Source organism: Choloepus didactylus, chromosome 18 (genome assembly GCF_015220235.1).
Source record: "Choloepus didactylus isolate mChoDid1 chromosome 18, mChoDid1.pri, whole genome shotgun sequence".
Classification (NCBI taxonomy): domain Eukaryota; kingdom Metazoa; phylum Chordata; class Mammalia; order Pilosa; family Megalonychidae; genus Choloepus; species Choloepus didactylus.
In genome coordinates, this window is record NC_051324.1 from 1,718,392 (window position 1) to 1,730,361 (window position 11,970).

At 62.3% G+C, this 11,970-nt stretch overlaps 1 protein-coding gene across 5 annotated transcripts in view; it reads left to right on the top strand.

Moving 5' to 3' along the window:
- The window catches only part of SLC5A10 (solute carrier family 5 member 10), a 52,141-nt gene that overhangs the window by 37,475 nt on the left and 2,696 nt on the right, over positions 1 to 11,970 (top strand). For 3 of the 5 annotated variants that reach the window (XM_037810222.1, XM_037810225.1, XM_037810224.1), the window contains 4 exons: positions 5,562 to 5,669; positions 7,879 to 8,029; positions 11,422 to 11,611; positions 11,720 to 11,935. In XM_037810222.1, the coding sequence (XP_037666150.1) occupies positions 5,562 to 5,669; positions 7,879 to 8,029; positions 11,422 to 11,611; positions 11,720 to 11,935 (665 nt within the window). The remainder of the gene's footprint in view (positions 1 to 5,561; positions 5,670 to 7,878; positions 8,030 to 11,421; positions 11,612 to 11,719; positions 11,936 to 11,970) is intronic. The other 2 variants (XM_037810223.1, XM_037810226.1) reach the window with 1 other exon arrangement.

Sequence of the window (11,970 nt, forward strand, 5' to 3'; positions counted from 1 at the left end):
GAGCTGGGAACACTGCGGCCCAGAGAGGGACAGTGTGCTCCCTGAGGTCACACAGCGCCCCTTCTGTCCCCGGGGCCTGTAGGTGGCTCGGGAAGGCCGCGGGGGCTGGGTGGCTGCGGAAGAGGGCTGGGGGTGCTGTGAGGGGAGCCCCCAAGGCAAGGGTAAGGCAGGGTCTGGCTAACCTCGGGGGCCTGTGTGGACGTGAGAAAGGAGCAGGTACCAGTTTTGAGGCCCCGGCCCTCCCGGGAGGTGCCACCGGGGACCCACCCCAACCCCACAGCAGCGCGGGGGGAAAGGGGGACGCCAGCTGCTGTGGGCTGGGTGAGGCCCGGCTCTCTGCCTCGCGTCCCCAGGACTTGGGGGCCACATCTGAAGGCTGCCAGGGTGGGGACGCAAAGCCCATTAAAGCTGGCCACGGAGTTCTTCGCATGCCACAGCCAGTCAGCCGGGCGCCGGGCCGCCTCCTCTCCCTCCACCCGGTGCCCTGGATCTGAATGGAGCTCAGGCCTGTTGGGGCAAGAGGGGGGTACCCTGCTCCGTGAGCGCCCCGAGTTCTGGCCCCAGGTCCGGCATGGCCACTGGAGGCTGCCAGGTGACCCTCCCCCCACCCCCAGGCCCAGGCAGGATCTGGAGCTCAACCTCCCTGCACCAGCCCTCAGGGCCTTCCCCCTCCTACACCCTCACCTGCCGCAACACCCTGGGGTCCCCATCAGTGACCTCCAGCCCCAAGATTTCCCTCCCTGCCAAGCGGCCCCCAGCCCTGCCCCAGGGGTTGCTCACTGTCTCTGCAGCAGCAGTTACCTGCCGGTAAGGATGGGTTAACAGAAGGGTGCCAAAAACTGAGCAGAGGGGGCCACGGCCCCTGCACCCCGCTCCCCCAGTGGTCACAGCTTGCACAACCAGAGTGCAATGTCACAGCCAAGAAATCGCCCTTGGCACAACCCACAGAGCTTATTCCGACGCCACCAGTTTTCCGTGCACTCTTTGTGTGTGTGTGTTTGTAGAGTTTGAAGCCATTTTATCACAGGTGTAGATTTGCGTAATTATCATCACAGCCCTGACACAGAATCGGTCCATCACCACAAGAGTCCCCCTCATGCTACCCCCTTAGAGCAGTACCACAGCCCTAACTCCTGGCAACCACTAATTTGCTCTCCCTCCCTGTAATTTTGTTATTTCAAGAATGTTCTATAAATGGAATCGTAAGTATGGAAACATTGGGGATTGGCTCCCCCCTCCCACCGGCACAATTCTCTGGAGATTCATTCAGGTTGTCGCGTCGGTCATTAGTTTGTTCCTTTTCGTTGCTGCATAGTATTCCACGGTACAGCCAACCGTGGTTTGTTTAACTGCTCACCAGCAAAAAGAAGTTTGGGCTCTTCCCAGTGTGGGGCTATTACAAGTAAAGTTACTGTGAACACTCAGAGGTTTTTGTGTGAGCAAGAGTTTTCACTTCTCTGGGACAAACACCCAAAAGTGTGCATGCCAGGTCATCTGATAGCTGCCTGTTTTGTTTTGTTTTGTTTTGTTTAAAGAGACTGCCAAACTGCTTTCTACAGTGGCTCTATCATATTACGTCTCCCCCAGCGATTATCATGTCATCCAGTTTCTCTGCATGCTCGCCAGCACTGGGTATTATCCCTACTTTTAATTTTAGCCATTTTGATAGGTGTTGAGTGACATCTCATTGTGGTTTTAATTTGCATTGTCCTTATGGCATGGTTATTTCACGTGTTTATTTGTCATCTGCATGTCCTCTTTGGTGAAATGTCTGTTAGTGTCTTGTGCCCATTTTCTAACTGGATTATTGGGGTGTTTTCACTGTTGAGTTTTGAGGGTTCTTGATGTATTTTAGATAGAAAGCCTTTGTTGGGTTTGTGGTTTGCAGATATTGTCTCCCAGCGGGTAGTTTGTCTTTTCACCCTCTTTATAGGATCTCATGCAGAACACAAAAAGTTTTTAATTTTGATGAGGTCCAATTTATCAACTTTTGTTTAAGGACCACCTTTGGGTGTTAGTTGTAAGAACTCTTTACCTAGCCTTCCATCTGAAGATTTTTCTGTTTTTGTTTTTTCTTTTTTTTCTAAAAATTTGAGAGTTTTGTTTTACATTTAAGTCTGTGCTCCATTTTGAGTTCATTTTTATATAAAGTGTGAAATTTAGCTCAAGGTTAATTTTTTCTTTTGGGTGTGTGTTTGTGTGGCCCATGGATGTCCCCAGAAGGATTTTTACAAGGAGGGAACAGCCTCTGAGAGCTTAAATATCATGCAGGATCACGCAGCTCGGGAGGGGGCAGCTGGCCTTGAACCCAGGCCTGCCGGGTGCCTTTCCCTGCTCCTCACAGCGACCTCAGTGCCCCAGGGATGGCCCAGGCCTGGTTGGGGGCATGGAGAGCAGCCTGACACCCCTCAGCGTAGCATCCAGTGGCCTCCTTGGGAGATGGTCATTCGGTCAGTCAACAAACACCAGTGGAGACTGCCACGTGTCCCTGAGATCCCAGCATCATACCTGGTGAGAGTGCAGGACAGACACGGTCATGGAGCTTTCAGTGCTGGGCCGGACGTTGCTCTGAGGCCTGGGGAGCTCAGACTCCCTACGTGAGTGGAGAAGAATGGGTGCGTGTTCCCTGGGTTTGAAGGAGGGAAGGGCGTTCCAAGGAGAGGGAACAGCAAACACGGTGGCCCAGAGGCTTAGGTGGGAGAGGCAGGGCCGAGGGTGCTGACGGTTGCAGGGCCTCAAATGACATACGAAGAGGCCTTGATTCCCTCCGCAGGGGAGGGAGAGCCCAGAAGGGCTGTGAGCTGGTGGATTTAGAATTCCTTCAGCTGACTCTAAGCATCACGGTGGGTGATAGAAAGCAGTGAGGAGCTGGATTTGGGCACTGGCTGTGGGATTGGAAGATACAGGTGCAAGGGAGGGGCAGCTCCCAGATTTCTGGTGCAGGCCCTGGTTGTGGGGAGAGGGTTGGATGCAAAAACAAAGGCCAGTTGGGGAGCCCCAGGCCTGCAGACCCAGGAGCCCCTACCCAGTTCCCAGCCCTCACTGAGCTCAGGGGACTTTGTAACAATGGCAGCACCACTGCAGCCACTGTGTGATGGAGAGGGGTTCTTTCTGCCTGTTTGGCATAGACCCAAGATGGCAGTCTCTGGGAGGCAGTACCCAGTGCCAGGAGTCTGACATGGGCTGAACAAATTTGGGAAGAATCTACTGACTCGGACTTTCTGAGCCATTATTGGGCTGTGACTCCTCACCTGTGCCTCCCTGGAGGGCTGGGTCCTCCCAGAGCCAGAGCCAGCCTGCCTCGGCTCGGCGCCCATCAGGAGGGGCCCAGTGGCTGCCTCAGATCCCTGCCTGGGGCTCTGTCCCGGATCTGAATGTGTGACCTGGGCGAGATATGCCCTTTATGACTCCAAGGTCCCCCATCTGCAGAAATGGTCAGCATGGAGATGGTGGAGTAACACAGCTGGATCAAACAGCACCTGAACTCCTTCCTGGCTCTCTCTGGGATCCTTCCCCCGCCTCCTCCTTAGCGTCCTCCTCCCCACCATTCACTCACTCACTCACTCATTCATTCAACAAATGTTCCCCAGTGTCTCCTCTGGGCCCAGCCCTGGGCTGGGCGATACCAGGGACTCAGATGATTCAAACCCGTGTCTGCCCCTGGGGAGCTCCCGGTCTGGTGGAGGAGGTGAGAAATGAAAACAAACACCCCTGATTCAGTCCTGGAGGAGCTGGGGAGCCCCAGGAAGGAAGCTACCGCGCCTGGGGGTGGGGGCAGCCGAGGTCCTCGGAGCTCAAGCCCTGCACCCTGGGCCTGGGCTCACACCGCCAGCAGGGTGGAGGTGGGCGTTGGGCAGGATGGCATGGCGGGAGGAGGGCGGCCTCGGCACATGGAGGCGTCAGGCTGGGTGTGTGTGAGAAAATGCAGGCAGGCCCGGGTGGCTGGAGCCCGGGGGCCAGGATGTGAGGGGCTGGGCCAGCTGTCAAGGGCCTTGAATGCCATGGAAAGGTGGTTTTTTGTTCTGTTTTGTTTTGTTTTTTTTCTCCAGGAAGCTAGGGGCTCCAGGGAGTGCGGGTGGGGGAAGGAGGTTCCGGAGAAATAAGCAGTCTAGGATCACCTCACGGTTGAGCACTCACAGCCTCGAAGGATGGTTTGGAGAAGATGGGAGGGAGACGGGCATGGGGCTGGGGCTGTAGCAAGAGGGGTGGCACTGGGCAGGGAGCAGAGGGCAGGAGGGGAGAGGGGAGGCTACAGGGCTGGGGGGACTGGCCGGAGGTGGGGAGGAAGCAGGGGGCTGGGGGGCCACCTCTGGGACACGGCGGGGGAAAGAGATGAGTTCTGGGGGATGGTGGAGAGCAGATGTCCGGGAAGCCAGAGCTCAGCCCAGACAGGCTGAAAATCGGGGTGGAGGATCACAGAGGGGTGGGGGTGGCGGCTGCAGCCCCTCTGGCCAGGGGTAAGGGGTCTGAGGCCAGCACCCCCCTCCCAGCAGGTGAGGCCTCCTGGGGGGGCTTTCAGAGGGGGGTGCTAGAAGGGGCGGGGCTTACCCCAGCTCTCCCGTCTGCAGGGAGCACGTGCCGCTGGTTTGCAGAGCATGTTGCCTGGGAGGGAAAAGTGGGCATGGGGTGGGCTCTCTCCCTTACCCCGATTTTGCTGGTGCAAAAAAAGGGGGGGCTTTCGAGAAAAGACCCAATAAGGCGATAGCGCCCCTGTGGGAGAGGGGGCGGCAGGTGCAAAAGCCCCGGGGGGAGGGCTGCTGGAGAGGGGAGGGAGGGAGAGGCCCTCGGGGGCTGGGGGTGGGCAGCAGAGGGCCTTGGAGACCACCCAGGGGAGCTGGAGGACTTGGTGAGCGGCTGGAGGGGCCTCATCTGGTTCCTGTCTGAAGAATCTTCCGGACTCTGTGTAAAGGCCACACAGCAGCCGGGAGGCCTAGAGCTCTGAGTTTGAAGCCCCCTCAGCCCTTGCTGGGGCGTCTGGGTGGTGGGTGAGGGGACATGGAGGTGGCCTTGACCCCGAGCCCTACGGTGGGGGGAGGTCAGGGACAGGGCGTGAGGGCACCCACACCCCACGTTGCTGGGTGGAAGCACCTGCCAGGGGAAGTCCAGGTGCCTGGGGTGGACCCCATCCCTTCCCGGCGGGCAGCTCACCCCCTCAGCAGCCCTTCGGCCTCCCTAGCCTCAGTTTCCCCCTTTAGGGAGATTAGCTGGGGCAGGAGGAGGGAAAAGGGGCACAGCTGCAGCAGGGAGGTGGGCTTACGAGGAGGGCCATGCACTTCAGGAGAGCTGGCCCCTGGCCTGGAGGGGCTGGTGGGGACAGGGAGAAGGGGTTAGGCCAGAGGGCCTAGGTGGGGGTGGCTTAGGAGCTGGGTGGTGCCCAGAGGCCGACCCTCTCCCCACGGCTCAGTGGGGGAAACTGAGGCCCAGAAGCCAAGCAGCAACGTGACCAGGGGGTGGCAGAGCTGGGCTCCCACCCCCAGCCTGGGTCCTGCCCACCCGGGCACCTGTGCATGCTGGGAGGGGCAGTGTGGGGGGTGAGCGCTGAGCACCCCTCTCTCTCGCAGACGACGTGGGCTGCGTGGTGCCGTCCGAGTGCCTGCGGGCCTGCGGGGCCGGGATCGGCTGCTCCAACATCGCCTACCCCAAGCTGGTCCTGGAGCTGATGCCCGTAGGTGAGGCTGGCAGGGGTGGTCTGGGCCCAACAGGGAGCCCCCTGGGGGGCTGTGGAGGCCACCCTGGGCCTGGGTCTCGAGGTAGAAGGAGAATGAAAGTATATTGGTAGGAAACGCGTGGCTCCCATGTATGCAGCGTTGTCCCAAGGGCTCCACGTGGAAGTAACTCACTTCCTCCCCCAGGAAACCCCATGTGCTGTCATTATCACCCCCGTTTTAAAGAGGGGGGCCTGAGGCCCAGAGGGGTTCAGCGACTTGGCCAGGGTCACCAGGCAGGTGAGCTGCAGAGTTGGAGTTCAGACCAGATACTCTGGTTCCTGAGCCTCTTCCTAACCTGTCTGCATCGTCTCTCCAGAAGGGTCACCCGCCTGCTGGGTGCCAGGCTCTTTCCAGACTGCTGCTTATTGAGCACTATGAGGTGGGGAAACTGAGGCAAGGAGCAGGAAAGTGACTTTCCAAGGTTACAGGGTGACTGGGACGCAAGCCTAAGTCTGTCTGGCCCCAAAGGCCGCTGCTTGCTCTGCAGGGATCAGGAGCTCAAGCCCCGGGTCCCTCTGTCCCCATCCCCAGATCTCTAGGCGTGAGCCTGCAGCCCCTGCCCTCACCCAAGACACCGCAGGGTCAGTGGATGGAACGATGGGGCAGACTTTGGCCTTTTCCAAGTTTCTCATGGCAGCACCCGCTGTGGCAGGCTGTGGAGAGGTGGTGAGCTCCCCATTAAAGGAGGTGTGCAAGCAAAAACAACAAAGCAGGGGTTTCCGGAGGCCCCACCCTAAGCAAAAAGAGGGGGGCCGTTCTCAGAAGCCCTTTGTAGCCCAAGGTGTTGATCTTGGAGTCCCAGACCCTTGGCCTTCCCAACTCCTGGTCCCCGGGTGATGTGGGGGCTCTGGCCTCTCCACTGGCTCCCCCTGCCCTTCTGCTGAGCCAAGGCGCAGGGGACAGGAGTGCCGGAACTGGGGTGGGATCTCGGCTCTGCCATTTGCTGGCGGAGATATTTGGGGCACATGACTTCAGTGTCTTCGTTTGTAAATTGGAGGTAACGACACCTACTCATTCCTCAGTGTTGTTGCTGGGATTAAACTGAATACAGGCCAAAGGCTGGGTGATAGCGTGGGTCCCCGCCCCGGCCTTTGCCCGACCCTCCGCCCCGTGGCAGCTCCCGACACCCTCAGCGCCGACGCCAGCTGAGCCCCAGTCCTCTTGAGGACTTTGAGTTCCCTTCCTGAGCAATGGGCAGAGTAAGTCCCGATTTAGCACACCTCCCCGAGCAAGAGAAGGAGGGTGGAGAAATGTTTGGGTGAATCATGATTCAACTCGCTTTCTTTTGTTCCTCATCTGAGTCAGCCTAACTGAACAGAGAGGGTACTGGGAAGCCTGGAGGTCACACAGCAAGTCCGGGATAGACTGGCTGCTGCCCCAGCCAGGCGGCAGATGGCGTCTAAGACTGAACCCCTCAGGGGAGGGCGTCTGCGACAGGCTTCCTGTAGGGCCAGGGTGGAGGACAGACGGCTGGGAGTCTGCGGGGGCTGGGGAGGTGCCGAAATGCTTGAAGGAAAAGGGTGGGGGTCTGGGGCCCCGGTCAGGAGAGGGCCCCCCACCCCCACCCCGCACCCCCTCAGCTCCTCCCCAGCCCGCAGCGCCCTGGACCTCCAGGGTCCCCTCCCTCATTTTCAGCCAATCACGGCCGTGGGTTTCTTCCCCCACTGCCCCTCTGGGGACCCGTCTCCTCCCCCGGAGCAGAGCCGATGCAGACGGGGATTCAGGGCACACGCTGGGACCTGCCACACACAGGAAGTGGGGAAAACCCCAGAGGCGGGGTCTCGGGGGGCCGGGGCCAGCGTGCCCTGCCCCGCCCGGGCGTGCCCTCCAGGCAGAGGGTCGGGCCCGGGTCTCCCTCGCCCCCTCGGCCCCCCAGGGATCGGCCTTGGCCGGCTGCACGGCCTCCCCGGGCCTCCGTTTCCCCCGCCGTCAGATGGGCCGGCAGCGCTGCCCTCCGCCGAGCTCGTGGGAGAGAACGTGCCTGGTCGACAGCGGGCTCTGCTGACGGCACCGCGAGCCCCGACGGCGACCACTGTCGCTGCCCGCGAGCCCCGGGCCCACGTGCTCCGGGTGCCCCTGGGTCCTCGGACGCCCCCTCCGCCCGGCCGCCAGGGCTCCCAGCCGGGCAGTGCTGACGGCGGGGGCTCACCGGGGCCCTCCCCGCCCGCAGGTCTGCGGGGCCTGCTGGTCGCCGTGCTGATGGCCGCCCTCATGTCGTCGCTGACCTCCATCTTCAATAGCAGCAGCACCCTCTTCACCATGGACGTCTGGAGGCGGCTGCGGCCCCGCGCCGGCGAGCGGGAGCTGCTGCTGGTGGGACGGTACGGTGGGCCGGGGCTGCGCTGGGCTGCGGGGCTGACGGCAGCCCGTTAAGATAATCGAAGGAAGGGGGAAGGAACAGTTGAGGCTTGATCACCACTAGAGGCTGAACTGGGGGAAAGTAGCAGCTCCCCCGTGTCCCACTTTCCCCCATGGAACCACCAGGTGAGGGTGAGACGGATCAGCGCAGACCCGGGGACCATCTCCCTGCCGAGGGAGCCCTGACAAAAGGACCCTGCAGTTTTATAGACGTCTCGGCAGGGGCCCCCGAGGATGGGAGGGCCGAGATGGGTAAGGGCCTGAGGCCTTGACTGCAGCTCCTTCCAGAGACTGCAGTGCACTGGCCACGAGTCTGCGTGGGGACGGCAGATGTCCCTGTGAGGTAAAGCCTTTGTCAGGCAGGGCCTGAGGTCGGGCCTGAAAAATCAAATAGAGGATTGTGGCCGGGAGCCAGACTCCTCACCGACACCCCAGCCACACAACCTGCCTGTGAGGCCCCACCAGCAGTGGGCTTTGTGGGATGAATAGGAGTTTGCCACTTGGAGAAAAGAGGATACCAGCAAAAAGGGGAGAGAAGAGGCCAGAGTAGCCTGTCCATTCCACCTCCCAAACTGCTTTCCTGCCCACCCCTTCACAGTCCTGGACCTCATCGTCTTCAATCCCTCTTTTACCCTGGGCTGCGTTCCTTCTGCCAGGGTCAGCCACACCCACACCCCATCTATCCCTGAGGTCTGTCGGTCTGTCCCAGATCTGAGCCCCTTCCCCTCCTGAAGGTCCCCAGCACTCAGGCTGGCCATGCTCGGGCTGTCCCTGTGGCCTCCCTCCCCTGGCCCCGCTGAGCTCCTGCTGTTTCCTCCTTCACCTTGATGACTCGTCCCCTCCAGGAAGTCCTTCCTGATACCCCCACCAAGGAATGCCCCTCTCTCCCTTCTGTGCCCTCATGGGACTCTTGGCAGATTCCTCCACTGCAGCTGGGGCGCTTATAGCCAACTTTGCTCCCCACTCCCCCTCCCCACCGAGCTGGGTGCCCCGTGAGGGCTGGGGCTGCATCTGGCCCGTCCCTCCGTGCCCACGTCCAGCCAGGGCGGGCACCCGCAAGGCCTTTGGAGGTGGACCCAGGAATGCGCGATGAGGGGTTGGAGTCCTTGAGCGCGTGCACGTGTCTGTCTGCCTGGGACTTTGGCCAGGTGCCACCTCCCGTCCCCCCCCCGCGAGGCAGCCCCCACTCTGCTGGTACAGGGGCCTGGGCCCCGGCCAACACTGCACCCCCTGGCCAGGAGCCCAGGGTGCTCCGGGCGCTTGTCCCGGCGAAGCAGAGCAGCTGCTTCTGTCGGAAGAGGCCTGTTTGGACACGCCAGGCGGCACGCAGGGGTGAGCTCATCGCGGTCCACGCCTTCTCCAAAACAAGGCGCCTCCCGCCCCTGCCACACGGTACACGCCCCAGTCTGTGTGTCCGTGCATCCCTGTGTCCCCAGGCTGCCCACCACCAGCCCGTGCCCCCTTGCCTGTGTTCCCCATGTCAGAGCAGGTGTCCTTCCTCCTCCCACCGGAAGGCGAAGTTTCTCCCCCCTGTGCCAGCTCACCACCCAGCCACCGTGCACCCCACCTCTTCTGCCAGGCCGAGCCCCGCAGAAGAGCTCCCTGAGGGGCCTGGCCTGAGGCTGTATGACGCCGGGCAGGTTGCTTAACCTCTCTGAGACCAGATTCTCTCGTCTGCCAGCTCAGTGCTGTAGGATCCACCCTCCCTCTTGAAGCAGTGGGACACCCCCAGCACCCCCAGACACTGAACCACCTTCCAGCCTCCCCCTGACTCACACTTCCATTCACGGTGTGTCCGGGCCCTGTGAGGGCTCAGCGCTCAGATAGGGTGGAACAGCACAACCAGAGCCTCCGTCCACATGGACTTGCAGGGAGTGGGGTGGCAGAGAAGGGTCCAGAAGTCGGGGGGGGGGGGGCGGCTGTCATGGGTAGGGACACGCGGGTGACCCGGGAGAGTCTCAGAGGGGGTGGGGGGCCGAGGGGGCAGTGATGACGTCACATCCAGGGCCCCCACACCCTCTCCTGCTCCTTCATTCCCTTCCACTGCTCTCTTCCTCTGCCTACATTTCTCTGTTATTCAGTCAACAAACAGCACTCCAGTCCTCCCTGATACTCTGTACTGAGCTGGGGAATTTGGGGGACCCAGGAAATTTCCGAGTCCACCCCCCACTGTCCTTGAGGGGCTTCCCGGTAGCCTTGGCTGCAGCCCAGGCAGTTCGTGGAGCGGCCCCAGTCCTGACAGCGGCATGTAGGGGTGGGCTCCGAGAAGGCTTCCTGGAGGAGGCGGCACACAAGCTGGGCCTTAGCGGATGAGGAGGGGTTCGCCAGACAAGGGCACTCCAGGCAGGAACCCGCCCGGGCAGAGTCCGCGTCTGGAGCCAGCCAAGGAAAGGCCAAGCCGTCTGTGAGGTCGGAGGTGGGAGGCCGGGCTGGCCCCCGAGGGTCACGAGGTTTAGGGGTGTCCCTGGCAGCCTGAGTGGAGGCCACGTTGGAGGAGGGAGTCCTGGAGGGCAGGGGTCATGGGTCCCTGGCTGGGGCAGGCCCGGGGAAGGGGGCCGGGCCCCGGGGAGAGGCGCTGAGTTGGAATTTGGGGTGCAGGAGCCTGGGGGGCGGGTGGCGGCGCCTGCCCGGCTGAGGGTTAATTAGCCCTAATGGAGGCGGCTCCTCCCTCCCCCACCCTCTCCCGGGGCCTGGGGCGGGCGGGCCCCGGCACACACGCCTGCCTCTGTCGCTGACCTCAGGGGCGAGGGGCACCCGGCCACCCCCACCCTTAGCTGCGTCCCCCCCTTTCCCCCCACTTCAGAGCTCTGGGGTTGCCGCCTCCTGGAAGCCTGCCTGGATTTGGGGCTTCCTCAGCCCGCTCTGAGCGCAGGGTGTCGGCCCCCAGGTCTGGGCCCCCCACCCTCAGGTGGCCTCCCCAGCAGTGGTCGGTTGAATGAACGAGGGGAGCCGGTTCCTCAGTGGAGGGGCTCGTGGCCGAGCGGGGAGGCCGTCGAGAACCAAGAGGAGGACGAACTGCAGGCCAGTCCCTGACCCAGCCCCAGACCGCCTGGCTCCAGACATTTCACCCCCACAGCGGAGGGCACCCCACAATGAGTGTGGGTCACTCTCCAAGGGCTGGGGGCGGCGGGGGCAACAGCTCGAGGCCCAGGCACAGGGGAAAGTGAGGTGCAGTCGAACCGCAGGGAGGTCCGTCCAGCCTGAAGTCACACATCTGCCACGTGTTTGCTGAGCACCTGCTGTGGGCCAGGGGACCCCGCAGTGAAGCCCCCCGGGTGGGCATGGGGGATGGACCATAGACAAGTAACGATGGAAGTCAGGAGTCACCACGGCCTGCCCCCCTCCCCGCCCACAGGCTGGTCATCGTGGCCCTCGTGGGCGTGAGCGTGGCCTGGATCCCCGTCCTGCAGGGCTCCAACGGCGGGCAGCTCTTCATCTACATGCAGTCCGTGACCAGCTCCCTGGCCCCCCCGGTGACCGCCGTCTTCCTCCTGGGCATCTTCTGGCGGCGTGCCAACGAGCAGGTGCAGAAGCGGGGGGCTCCGGTGAGATTGGCCTCAGGGTGGTCCCCAGCCCATCCCTCTGGGGGTCCTCCACCTCTCCATCGTGCTGTCACCATGTGTGGCCCCATCTGCCCGCTCCCTCCTCCCCAGGGCGCCTTCTGGGGCCTGATGGGGGGGCTGGCGGTGGGCGCCACGCGGCTGGTCCTGGAGTTCCTGTACCCGGCCCCGCCCTGCGGCCAGCCGGACACGCGGCCTGCCGTCCTCAGCAGCGTGCACTACCTGCACTTCGCGGTGGCCCTCTTCGGGCTCAGTGCGGCCATCGTGGTGGCCGGGAGCCTGCTGACCCCACCCCCCCGGGACGTGCAGGTGAGCCAGAGCCCTGCCCCGGCGTCCTCCTGTCC